The sequence below is a fragment of the Cyphomyrmex costatus genome, unplaced genomic scaffold (genome assembly GCF_001594065.2).
Source record: "Cyphomyrmex costatus isolate MS0001 unplaced genomic scaffold, Ccosl1.0 scaffold395, whole genome shotgun sequence".
Taxonomy (NCBI): domain Eukaryota; kingdom Metazoa; phylum Arthropoda; class Insecta; order Hymenoptera; family Formicidae; genus Cyphomyrmex; species Cyphomyrmex costatus.
The window spans coordinates 170535-185282 of NW_017278152.1; the positions used below are offsets into that span (position 1 = coordinate 170535).

Sequence of the window (14748 nt, forward strand, 5' to 3'; positions counted from 1 at the left end):
ATATATATATATATCACAGTAATTATATGTTATATATTATTTATATATTATTAAAATTGAGAGTAAATATATATACTTTGTTATATATATAATAGTAAACGTTGCATTCAATTTAAAATAAATACTATTTAATTTAATGGAGAATAAATTTTAAATAAAAAATGTTTACTAAGAAAGTTTTCAAAATAAGTATAAAATGATCTGTGCCGGAATACCATCTTATGAACAGACAGAGAGAAAGAGAAATTAACAGATTATTTTTAATACTTCCTGTTTCTCTGTAAAAGAGAACAATATATTACCTAACATACTCATTTTGTCGATATTTATACTTATTACAGACAGGATTTCCAGTTAACTTCAATTCCTCCAGTTTTAAATCCTTAATAGCATCTAACTGATGAATGTCTCTGATCTAGAATACACAATTAACTCAGATTAAAACCAAGCATTATTATGTTAACGACAATTTTATACAATTTTATATTTTCTTGTTGAAATAAACTCACCTTATTATCACCAATATATAAAATTTTCAATTTTGAGAATTTCTTTGTCAGTATACTAAGTCTCTCAATATTCTGCAACTTATTTCCTTCTAAGTTCAAAGCTTTTAAGTTCGGTATGTGTTCCGCTACAATGTCCAACACAGTCGTCATCATAACCGGATGGACCAATGCACAAAAGTAATCAGAGCAAAGATCTATAACACAAATATATTTATGTTAAAAAAACTCCTAAGTTACATTAATTAATATTTTTAATTAATATATTATTATCCTCATTATACTTATAGTTTCATAACTTTTTATTCTTACCAGGATCAAGATAGAACTTGGACAAATTCAAAGCATTGGTATTTTGTACATATCTCTTAACCATTGCTTGTTTTAATCTTTCCTTCAATTTATCATCAATATGATAAACTGGAAATCCTGGTTTCACTTTCACTTTCAATTTAAATCCGTCACTCATTGTGATCTTATAATGACAGTTTTGCAATGCAACTGCCGTCTTATAATCGTCTACATAGAAACTGGCATCAGTAGCAGATGTCTTGTACTGTAAATAAATTTGATAATTCAGCTATAAGAATTTACGGTTTTACACTTGAATTTAACTATATTATATTAAATCTAAAAAAAACATGTTATATTAAAGCTAAAAAATGACTTAGAGATATAATAAGATATATATTAAGTAAAAAATATGTATTTTTTAATAAGTGTTACTTGCCACTATGGGTACAAATACATTGGGCGCAATGTAATTCAAAAGGGTATTTATAATAAAATCCCTTTCGTACTTCTGACCACATGGTATCTATAAAATGCAATTAAAAATTTAAATTATTGTATAATCATTTTACGTTAGTATATAAGTAGATACTTTAGGTGCACTAAGTATTTTATATTGTTGTGCGAGTACTTCAGTGTAATATTACAGAAGTAAACTTACACTAACTCTATACCAATTGGATTCTCTTAAAGGAGGAAGTCGTCTAGGACCTGACCGACCTCCCTTAAAATTTCTGTTTGGCATAGGACTGTTCCTCTCACGAAGAACAGTTCGCCAACGTTCCTCTCTTTCTCTATTATTCGAATTCATTATCACTTGTCTCGAATTGTTATTCGGAGTCATCGAAATGTCGTCACCCAAATTAACAAACGTCAAATTACGAGCCAAGTTGTTAGGCGTATTAGTCTTAAATGACACACGGTGCTTGATTTGACCCTGGGGTCTTCCATCCCTCTCATGTCTTCCTACTCGATTATCATGACCTAAGAATATTAGTATATTAAATATTTGTGAAAGGCTCAATAAGTATTAAACAACTAATATAATGAAATAAGGGCAAATGAGCAAATTTTCATTAGAATCTTTAAATCAATCTAATATATTGCGAAGAATATCACGTAAATATGGCGTTTCGTCCCAACTTCCACTAGTGGACTCATCAGTAAGGCATTGTAGTGGAAGCCTACCTTAGACGCCTGTTTTAGTTATTAAATCGAGATTCTATATATACAGATATACGCGTATCAAAGCACTTGCGAGAATCTTAGCGAATATCTATAGACCTCTGATGGCGGGTCGACGTATTAATATTCTTCGCAATATATTATTCAATTAGTATATTAGTAAAATAATATGACATCATGATCATTACTTTTTTGTGAATTAATTCGAATATAATTAATATTTTTAATTATATAATAATTCTTTTATAACAATATCTCCCGTACTATTCAAAATTAACTTGGAAAGAAAAATGGCACAAGGAGTTAAGTGCAGATAACTTTACGCAAACGCTGATTTTTGTGAAGCAAAACTTATTTATTACAAAAATTATTCTTACATGTTTCGGTTCATTTTTGAGCCTTCTTCAGAGACAATGAAAAATCACATAAATAAAATATAATTTAAAATTGACAACGAATTAAAAGATGTTTAAACACTGCTAGCTCCCCCACAGAAATAAAATAAGATGACAATTTCATCTTAAAGAACACAATAATATGACCAATAAAGGCACAAAAGAAAAATTAATAAAAAGAATGCTGGAATTCAGGGAAATCTTTTCTGCCTTTATTCGTCATATTATTGTGTTCTTTAAGATAAAATTGTCATCTGATTTTATTTCTCGGTTGTGGGGGAGCTCGCGGTGTTTAAACATCTTTTAATCCGTTGTCAATTTTAAATTATATTTTATTTATGTAATTTTTCATTGTCTCTGAAGAAGGCTAAAAAATGAGCCGAAACATGTAAGAATAATTTTTGTAATAAATAAGTTTTGCTTGATAAAAATCAGCGTTTGCGGAGTTATCTGCGCTTAACTCCTAGTGCCCTTTTTCTTTCCAAGTTAATATTTTTAATGTTCAACGTAAACATCTTGTATATATTACACACAAAACAAATTTTTTTTAATCGAGCTCTCAGCTAAAAAGTTTTCATTTCATGCCAAAAAAACATCCGTAAATTTTTATGAAAAAAATATTAAGATTTAGAAGTCGCTAGTGAACGATTTTTAATTTTTATTTTTCATTAATTCTATTTATTTTGCAAGCAACAAACTCGTAACTTGCATATTTCAGCATCAACAAATTCAGACATTTTAGTACCAATTTTAAGCGAGCAATATATATTTTACTGATACTTTACTGCTCTTGTTCCACTAGTATACGATGAGATTTTTGTGTTATTTACACCTATTTTGCAACCAATAAGCTTCGTAACTTGCATATTTCGACAGCAATAAATGAGCGACAAATTTCTATGTTATTTTTACGTCAATCGCCTTTGTTCTATTCTATGTACATTGTTCCACTAACTTAATCTTCTCTTAGCGGAATATTATTTAAAAAAAAAAACTAATAAAGCAAATTTTTTTTTTCTTTGTTGTTAGGAACAAATAAGCAACAAATAAAACTGTTAGTTAAAATCGATTCTGCTCACTTTGTTCCGCTAAATTATAAGATGTAGTATTACCTGACACTTTTTTGAAGAAATTTCAGATTCACCTTACATTTTAGTGTCTTTGATGTGATATTCTTTAAAAAAGATGAAACTGCACATAATATAAGTCAGCTAATCAAAAATTGTTTAATTGATGAGAATGAAACATCTCTGAAAAAAATCAGTGTTACTCTTTCAAAGCAAATATCTTCGAAACTATAAGATGTAAATAAAAATTTCTAGAATGTAAATTGAACGGTTTCAAGAGTACTCTGAAAATGTAATTTAAAAAATTATTTTTTATAAATAGATAATTTTTATTATATACCTATAAGATAAAAAAGTTTCTTAATGATTAAAAAATTTTTTTTATTACTAAACGCTAAGGTTGTGCTACAGTTGGAAAAGTCGACTTTTCCAATTTTAACAAAATTAGTGTTTAGTTAAAAACATTATAATATCATGTTTATTACAGAAAGTAACAACACAGTAACTTTTAAACTACAGGTGTGCAAACGAAAATCTATCGATTATGACCTATCGAATCCATTTGCTCGATGTTGGGGGGCTAGTGTGAAGTTAGACCCCCAAAATAGTTTTTTAAATAACTTTTAAATTAAAGATGTACAAACGAAATTAAAAAATGTGCACAAATGTGAAAAAACGATGAGAAATCGAATGAGCTATGTAAATTTCATTTTTTTAAGTGTTGGGGGGCTAACTTCACTACAGTCTTCCAAATTGCATATGGGATTCGATACGCATTTGTCTATTCATAATTTTCTTTTATCTATACCTTTCAAAAGAAAGTTATAAACAAATTAAAATTTAACAATTCGTCACTTTTGATATCTTATTTACAACAACAACACACACATAATTCTAAATTTATTCTAATTGGAAGAAGGAATGTTATTTCTTTGATATAAATAAAATATTATGTAAAATTTGAAAGGTGGACAAAAGAGAATTATGGGTACACAAACGTGTACGCATGGTGGACAATTGAATACCGTATGTAATTCGGAAGAATAACATAGGGGTGCTACAATTTTATATTTATTTATAATTTTTTTTAAGAAGGGCAAAAATGTTTTTTTCATGGACAAATATAAGCAAATGTTGGACAATCGAATGCAATATTAATTTTATCAAAATTTGTATTTGGGAGTGCAAGTTTCACAGACCTCAGACCGTAGTGAAGTTAGCCCCCCAACACTTAAAAAAATGAAATTTACATAGCTCATTCGATTTCTCATCGTTTTTTCACATTTGTGCACATTTTTTAATTTCGTTTGTACATCTTTAATTTAAAAGTTATTTAAAAAACAATTTTGGGGGGTCTAACTTCACACTATTGTAAAAGGCCCATAAGAGACTCATTTCTCGCATTAATCCTCATGAAGGATACAAAGGCAGAAGATATTCACAAAAAAATTTTCAACTTCTTCACGACACATGATATTCCATGTAAGGAGAACTTAATCAGCTTTAAAAAAGTATAAGATAATCAAAAGATTTAGTTGAATAAATCACAAAAATAAAACCAGATGCCAATTCGAGCCAACACAAGTTCTTGGAGTGTACTTTTCTTACAATTTATTAGAAATATATAAAACGCATACGTTTCGACCTATAAAATTAACAATTAATATAAAATTAATAATTAAACATAAAATTATGTATATGATGATAGCGCATACAACTTAATGTAAATATGAGATAAGAAATATTCAAGTGGTAATGTCCAAATTCAAGTCAAATCTTGTTCATCAAATTGTTAAATTTACTAAAAATATTAAAAAATATAATTTAAAAGTTAGGTTTATATTATTTTATACTGAGGAGGACCTTAACCATAGGTCGAAACGTATACGTTTTATTTATTTCTAATAAATTAGAAGAAAAGTGCACTCCAAGAACTTGTGTCGGCTCAAACTGGTATTTTGTTTTATTTTTATGATTTAATCAGCTTTATCCCTAAAAGAGCCAATGTAATTGCAGACCAAAATAATTTTGTGATGATTAGGTTAAAGGCAGAAAATAAATATATTTTTTTAATTAAATGTATCTACCATTATTTCAGTTTGTTTGCGAATTATGCATGTAATAAGCTACCTAAGATAGTGGAGAATTTAGCAAGAGATGTGTATAATTATATTTCTAGTAGTCCCAAAAGAACTGCTTTTTTATCAAGAATTTCAAAAGTTTATTAAAATTCAAGTCCACAAAATTCTTCAGCCTGCCAAGACAAGATGGCTTTCATTTGTTTTAAGATTATTAAAACAATATGTTGCTCTAACACTGATATGCAGTGTTTATTGTCAGCCACCATCGATTTCATTAAAAAACATTGAATATAATATAAAAACTCCTCTAACATTAAAGACTTAAGAAATAAAATATTTCCGCTAATCAAGAATATTAAACAAAGAAAAACAAATTTGGTCACTATTACAAGAAACGTAAAAGTTCGTCGAAAATAATACAAATATTTTATTTACACATGCCGACAAAGGTAGTATAGCTTGTGACTATGAACGAATCAATCAGATTACATTAACAAAATGGAGGATATTCTTAATGAAATAATGCAATATATATTCACTAATTTTATGCACTAATATTATGCACTAATATTATGCACAAAACCGGATTATCACTAGTATGAAAGATATGTTGAAGAGATGGAGGAACTTGGAAATGTTAAGTGAATCTAATTATAAATTTTTTAATTCTGCAAATCCAATTTCACCACGAACATATGATGTACCAAAGGTCCACAAGACTGATTGTCCGTTGCGCATCATAATCTCATCTATTGGGAGTCCATTGCATAATTTAGCTACATTCTCACACAATATCCTAAAAGAAAGTTTACCCACTAATAATAGTTGCGTAGGTAACAGTTTCCATCTTACACAATATTTAAAAAATTTAAAAATTGCTGAAGATGATGCATTGTTCTCTTTAGATGTAGTTTCTCTTTTTACAAATGTACCAACAAACTTAGTGATGGATGGAATCAACAGCAGATTGCATTTAATCCAATGAAATATATGTTTGACGAAAATATAATTTTTAAATGGTATAAAATTAGTACTAGACTCAACTTTTTTAATTACAATGAAAAATTTACAGAAAAACATTCGGTGTACCAATGAGCTCACTATTATCACCAATAATATCTGAGAGAGTTCTTCAAGATCTAGAAAATGACATATTTAACAAACTAACTTTCAATCCTTCATTTTATATACGGTATGTGAACGGCTCTTGCAATTAATAAGACACACATCAAAGAACTTTATAATATGTTCACAAACTATCACCCCAGATTTAAATTCACATTAGAAGAAGATGGTGATAGTTTGAACTTCTTGGATATGACTTTGATAAAACATAATAATACAATTATTAGCAATTGGTATCAAAGGACCACTTGTTTAGGATTCTATTTAAAGTATCACTCTTACATCCTATATGCCAAAAAACAGGTGTAATACTCAGTTTAACTAGAACAGAATATTGTTATTGTCACACCCTATCTTTCACGAAAAAAATTTTAATAAAATCATAAAAATATTGTTAAACAATGGATATCCATTGCAATTGATTTTCTCCACCATTAAGAAAAAACTTTACAAAAAATTTAATATATGGAACAACAATAAAAATCAAGCATATCTGACAAAATAAAAAATTTAATGAAGAATATTAACATAATTAGCTTGGCATACAAAGATCTCAATATATTAAGTAATTTTATTAAATATATAAAGATAGACTCCTATCAATGTTTCAAACTAATGTGGTATACAAAATAAATATAAGGATTGTGATGCAACATACGCGAAATCAGACCAGTAGAACTTTGAAAACAAGAATCAATAAATATAAAAACCATATATATTAACAGGAGAATACAACACTCAATAATTACCAAATAACTTTTAGAATATGTGCATAAATTCAACTGGTACAACATAAAAATTCTGGGGGGATAAAGAAAGCAATTTAAATAAAACTCATTTTAGAAATGATTCACATTTGCAAACAAAAAAATAGTTAAATTTACAAACGGACATAAGACTGTTAGACTTATGACCATTTAATAAACATTATATTTGACACTTCTTATTCTCTTCAATGTCTTTTTCATCTATGCCCAACTTTATACAAAAAGTATACAGGGTGTCCAGTAAAGAGACAATTTCCGTTTAAGGGGAGATTCTTAAGATAATTTTTTAAGTTAAGTCGGGTGATCTCGCTGACCAATATTGCGGTCCATTGATATTTCTTATTACTTAATATGACGAAGAGGCTAATTTCACACGTAAAGAAAGTTGTGAAGTTATGAGCAGATTGCAAAACAACTTCCGATAAGTCAGCTTTCGCGTTTAGTACTTTGCGTTGTGCTGCTCCTGAGCGCGCCAATTTTAGACGATATGATTCGTTAATTTTAAACGCTTATAATTCAAAAGTTATTATAAAAAAAAAATTATCTCAAGAATATTCCCTTAAACGGAAATCGTCTCTTTACTGGACTGTATATGTACAGACGATCTGTAACATCAATCAACAGTCATTATTTTATTCTTAATAAAACTCATGTAAGTGGCAGATTTAATTATTACTTAGTATTGATAATTTATATTGTTTTTGCAAATCTAATGTAATATTGTAGACATAAAATTGCAATTATGATTTGATTTCACAAATGATATTCTGATAAAATTGGAGTTAATTAACCTTGAAAATGATAATTGACCAGAAAAATGAAAGGATTTCCAGAGCTCTAAATAACTACATATTGTAATCTGGAGAACGAGGCTCGAAGTATAATTGAAGATCAAACGAACTTATTCTGTAAGTGAAGTTCAATGGCCTTAAGACTGGTAAAAGATGCAAGTAAACGACTGCTGGAAATCGTATGGCATAAGTATCGAAACACGAAGCATTGTTACAAGCACGCGAGAGTTCTAGAGTACGTGTTATATTTTACACATGACGAGCGCGATGTATCACTTAATTCTTATCTTCAACATTAAGTGAACAAATATAAGGATACAAAACTAAAAAACTTACCGAAGCTCCTATTTACTTCGTTTTCTTTGTTGTTGCGGCCGTTGCTCCACATCTTATTTGACTTCTTCGGCATTTTCTTTTTTGGTTCGGATTGCCTTTTTCTCTTGATAAGAATAAGAAGTCAAACAGCGAAAGGTCTTCAATAAAAAAATCTAAAGTACAATCGATCACGTACACTCACGTACAAGTCTAAACTCACTTTTAAAGACTCGGATTCGCAATATTCACAAAAAAATACGCCAGACATCAGTTACTCATGAGCGTCTGAGACCGACTGGCGACGTGGCAACGAAATACGCTACGCGAGACTAGACCATGGGGGTGGTATATTCCACCATGGACTAGACTAGAGCATGGCGGAATCCTTCCACCTTCCACCATGGACTAGAGACACAATCGCGTTGCGCGCATGCGCAGAAGCATCATAGCAAAAAAAGTAGGGATAGGTAGAGACGCCACACGATACAAGCTTTTCTGATTGGTTGAAAAATCCAAGCTGGAAGCATTAACGTTCCTTCCCTTTGTGTTTTTATGGCCAATTGTGGTACAGGACGTGAAATATGTAGGCTTTCGGTTTTGTAGTGAATACGGCTTGGCAGTGTAGATTTTCCGCCTGGCTAGTTTCAAGTAATTAATCATATTGATCCTTTTTTTGTTAAAACGGAGCAAGAGAAGATGATTTCTAATGATTGAATGATTTACAGTCCAGACAGCACTGAATATTTGTAATAAATATTCAAAAATATTTATTTTTATTAATTTTTTGAAATATCATACAAATCTATTTATATATATATATTTTACGTTCGTAAGCTTTATTCGAAAATACTAACAATATTTTGAGATTCCTTTAATTCATACAATAAGAAACTAATATGCATAATAATTATATATTAATAAAAGATTATTAGGAGTAAAGCGTTGGAATTAATATTCACCGCAGTATATTATTAATATACAAATTTCAGTGAAAAATATTAAAGAATATACGTTTCTGCTCAAGTTTGAGTCATTTTCAGTAAAACTTTATTTTATCGCATATATGTTGAATTATGAATCGCAAATCAGTCCAGTATGAATTTTTGGTAGCAACGTTCATTTGAAAACGTTGTTGAAATATATAGCTTAAATATTTTATGTAATATATATTTATGTTTTAAACGTAGATAAATATTTTTAGGAAATACTTATTTTTACTTAGATTATATTGTCTTATTATTAAGTATTTTTTAGCATTTATATTAATATATATAATATATACAATAAATATTTCATAATATTCAAAATAAATATCTATAATCTGCGCAATCTTCTCCAAGGCCACAAAATATTCACAAATTATTATAAATAAATCTTAAAAATATTTTGTAAATATTCTAGCTGTAAATATATTGTGCGCTATCTGGAAATCAGCTATAAGATTTAAAATTATAATTTAAATTGAAATTCTTGATTTTTCGAGAAACTCCTTTTCTTTTTCGCGTTGTGAGAATTCTTAATTCTTCTGTGTTACAAATCAAATCTTTTCTTGCCGTAGCTTTCAGAAAAAATGCATAACTTCGGACGAAGCAGGTAGGGTGAATTAAAGGTGATTACTTGAGAGGAAAGGTCGCAGTCGCTATGTGTGCAGTACATTTTCTTAGAAAAGTTTTTTGCTGCGCGCTCCGTCATTTGCTACTTTTACAGAAACATACTCGTTTAAACGAGAGAAACTGACCTGTGCAGTACTTATTAAAATGTTGTTTTGATGTCGATTCAACATCAATTTAATGATTTTGACATTGGATCGATTGATTTGACGTCAATTTGATAATTTCGACGTTGAATCAATGTCAGTTCTATTATCGTTTCTGGCTGAGTATAGAATTTCGATAAACTAAAAAAAAAAATCTTGCAGAAGTATGCTTGTTCTTGCTTCTTATTTTGGCCAAAATCGCAAAAAAGGCGAAAAGATGCAAAAACGAATATACCTCTACGGACTTTTTTCTCAGTTCATCGAACTTTCAAATACACACTCTCAAAATTTTGACACACACATTTAAGTTCCAAACATCCTGTATATTAAAATATATTAAGAAGAGGGGACATTTAAAAATCAGATTATTAGATTTGCGTTGCAAGACCGACAATTGTTCGGCGCGCAATTTGGGGGGACTACATATATTAATAGAACGTTATTTCTTACTTTGGATAAATATTGCGAAGAATATTACTACGTCGACCCGCCATCAGAGGTCTATCGATATTCGCAAATTTTCGCAAGTGCTGAGACACGCGTATATCTCTTTATATAGCATCTCGATTTAATAACTTACACCGGTGTCTAAGGTAGGCTTCCATTACAATATCTTACTGATGAATCCAGTAGTGGAAGCCGGGAAGAAACGCCAAAAATTATGTGATATTGTTCGCAATATAGAATATTAGAATAAATTATCAGATTCAGATTTTAAAATTGTAATTTGACTCTTATTCGCCATTTTTAACGTATTAATTATTGTTATACATATATATAAAAGAGTCCTTTAATTCTTCAAATATTTATTAAAATATATATAAAATTTTTCATTTAGAATATCGTACAGGTCTCTCTATATAAAAATACTCAAAATTTATTATTTTACAAATAGCCATTTAATCTATTATAATAAGTTAAAAATGGATAGAAAGAGAGAGAGAGAGAGTACGCAGATAAATATTTATTTTTTTTCTACTGAATTATTGAAAGAAATAAAATGATATTTTATTTCTTTCAATTTTCCGCAGACGTAACTATTGAACCGTGCAGTTATTTGGATTTATTTGGGTCTAGCAAAAACTTGTATTTGGGCTTGAGCCGGGGTCGGATGGGACGGTCGAGAAGTTGGGAAAAATCCCGAAGGGCCAGCCGGTCGGATTCGGGCCGGTCCAGATCAGCCCGAAACGGAATAGCGCAAATGCTAATGCTATAAAATCATATGATTGAGACTGCTATTAAGCAGCTTAAGTCTAACCAGAGAGGCTTTACCTCTATCCAAGAGGCAACAAAAGTATTTATAGAGTGGGCTAAATCAGAATTCTATTCAAGAAATATAGATGCAGACATTCAAGAACAATTATTTCAAATGCGTCGAAGAAGGGTAAAAATATTTTTTGACGAAAAAGCATTTAACGAACGACCACAATCTGCAGAAGAAAAATTTAAAATATCTACGTTCAATGTATTAATGGATACTGCCGTTGAAGCTATGAGCAAAAGATTTTTGAAAAATATGGATATATGCAGGGATCTAGCAATATTAGATCCTAATCATTTTGAAGAAGTACGCAGTAAGAAAAATCTACTAGATAACTGCATGAATTAATTGTCCGCAAAAATAATAAAGTACAATTCTTCTGCAACTTCTTCAAAGTTAAAAGAGGAACTTGTAAGTTTTTCAACAAACTGGGAAAAATTAAAATTAACTTTGGAAGATACGTATAAAATGAATTATAACCCAGATTTAGATAATACGGATAATATTGATAATTCAGACTATGTAGAAGTTCATGATGCTGAAATTTGTAATATGGAAAGAGGAAAAAATACTTGGAAGAGTTGCAAAAATTGTGCAAGATGCTGCTATGCAATATTTATAAAATACAACATGTTACAGGGAGCGTATTCTGCACTTGCTACAGCATATCTTTTAACACTTCCAATATCACAAGTAGAATGTGAGAGATCATTATCAATTCTTAAGTACACAAAAAATAGATTAAGAAATCAATTGACGGATAACCGAATGGAATCTTTTATGATTATGAACATATAGAAAAATCAATTTTAAATGAAATTGATAATCACGAAGTTATTAACAGTCTGGCAGTGCAAAGTACGTTACTGAAAAAGGCTTTAATTTATTAAGTTGTGGCAATACTAAAGTATTAAAATAACAATTTTCTGTTTTTGTTCCTTATTATTTATATTATGGTTTTTTTCTAATTTTGTGATATAGTATCAAAGAGAGAAAAGTTTATTTTGTTCATTTACTAATAGATGTTCCTTTTTAATATATTATGGAATTTTGTTCCTCCTCCCCCCTTCCTTATAGAAGATTTTGATCAGAGCCGGTCGGATAGTTTTCCGGGCTGGAAATTATACCCCATCCGTCCCTGGCTCGAGCTACGGAAAAAAACAGGATATAAAGGATTTTCTTTTCTCCCCCATTTAGAGAAATGCCTCGGTCGTGTGACTAGTAAACAATGAAAGCATTATCCCCTCCACCATGCTAGCAAATATACAGGTATGCGGCAACTGCCGCTCAGGCCCAGATTAAGGGGAGGCTAGGGGGAGCTATAGTCCCAGGCCCCACGGAAATAGGGGCCCCCGTTATATTAAAGAAAAAATTTTAATTCTTTGATTAAAATTAAAATTAAAATCATTCAAAATTACTTTTAATCTTAAAAAAATTAGTTTTTATTCCCTTAATATATAGTAATAGTAGATGCTGTCCCATACATTTTATTTCTCTTTTCAAAGTACTTCTCAACAAATTTAAAGGATCACTTGTTCCACCCTGCAAAAATAGGTAAACTTTGAAATAGAATAACTTCGTGAAAAATCATCGTATCGAGATGTTTAAGAAAGCATTTTAAAGCTTGAAATCTCTACTTTTCAGACCTGTACTTGTAAAAACGGTCTTACTGATATTTCGTGAAGTTGCACAATCATAAATAAAAGTGTATCAAACCTAAAAATTTTTTACAAAATTTGCCAAGTTCCACGGAGCCAAGAAAAAATTGTGCACAAATGCGGTTTACAGCTTTCGAAAAAGTGAATCTTTACCTTCAATTTGCTTTTTCATTGAGCTCTGTACGATTTTTTTTGACCGAGTTATTCAACGTTTAAGTAAAAATGGCCTTTTTACATCAACATTAAATAATTCGGTGAAAAAAAATCGTACAGAGCTCAACAAAAAAATAAATTGAAGGTAAAGATCCACTCTTTCGAAAGCTGTAAACCGCATTTGTGCACAATTTTTTCTTGGCTCCGTGGAACTTGGAAGTAACACTACCCAAGTGTCATACGCCGATTTTTCTGCAATTGGGATATGTTGTAGTACACGAAAAACTAAGGGACACGTATTTTTTCTTATCGGCGGTAAAACGTTTTTAGGGGGTGAAAGCGCCCCCCCCAAAATAGGGGGTGAAACAGAGAAATTGCGATATCTTTGCGACTAGGAAAGCTAATTGACTGATTTTCAATATGAAACGATACTTTCATATTGTACCGCATAAAACAAAAAAAGGGGTGCATAATGGTTTCTTCTTCCTGCCGTATTTCACAACCTGCATCTTCCTACTTAGACAGCATAGAATATTTATAATAAATATTCATAAATATTTAATGTTATTCATTTTTTTTCAAATATTATTTAAAATTTTATACATATTTTAATATACACGATGTTTGGAACTTAAATATGTGTGTCAAAACTTTGAGAGTGTGTATTTTTAGGGGGTGAAAGCGCCCCCCCCCAAAATAGGGGGTGAAACAGAGAAATTGCGATATCTTTGCGACTAGGAAAGCTAATGACTGATTTTCAATATGAAACGATACTTTCATATTGTACCGCATAAAACAAAAAAAGGGGTGCATAATGGTTTCTTCTTCCTGCCGTATTTCACAACCTGCATCTTCCTACTTAGACAGCATAGAATATTTATAATAAATATTCATAAATATTTAATGTTATTCATTTTTTGTCAAATATTATTTAAAATTTTATACATATTTTAATATACACGATGTTTGGAACTTAAATATGTGTGTCAAAACTTTGAGAGTGTGTATTTGAAAGTTCGATGAACTGAGAAAAAAGTCCCGTAGAGGTATGATTATATACTTATACTTATAGGAGGCAATGGTCAAAGTCAAAAGACCATAAAGACGACTTGTGCCCTTCAATATTGTCTTGTTTGAATAGCGGCACCTGCCGCATATATTTGCTAGCATGGTGGAAGGGATAATGCTTTCATTGGTTACTAGGCACACGACCGAGGCATTCCTCTAAATGGGGGAGGAAAGAAAATCCTTTACAACCTGTTTTTTTCCGTAGCTCGAGCCCAAATACAAGTTTTTGCTAGACCCAAATAACTTCACGGTTCAATAGTTACGTCTGCGGAAAATTGAAAGAAATAAAATATCATTTTATTTCTTTCAATAATTCAGTAGAAAAAAAA

The 14748-nt window shown here is 30.1% G+C and overlaps 1 protein-coding gene across 1 annotated transcript in view; it reads right to left on the reverse strand.

The window, feature by feature from the left end:
- LOC108776900 (nuclear RNA export factor 1) overlaps positions 1–14748 on the reverse strand; it is a 31784-nt gene that overhangs the window by 1592 nt on the left and 15444 nt on the right. The window contains exons 2-7 of the mRNA XM_018543643.1: positions 1615–1781; positions 1459–1521; positions 1237–1323; positions 819–1062; positions 510–703; positions 303–415 (exon numbers count right to left, since the gene is read on the reverse strand). Of these exons, the coding sequence (XP_018399145.1) occupies positions 303–415; positions 510–703; positions 819–1062; positions 1237–1323; positions 1459–1521; positions 1615–1781 (868 nt within the window). The remainder of the gene's footprint in view (positions 1–302; positions 416–509; positions 704–818; positions 1063–1236; positions 1324–1458; positions 1522–1614; positions 1782–14748) is intronic.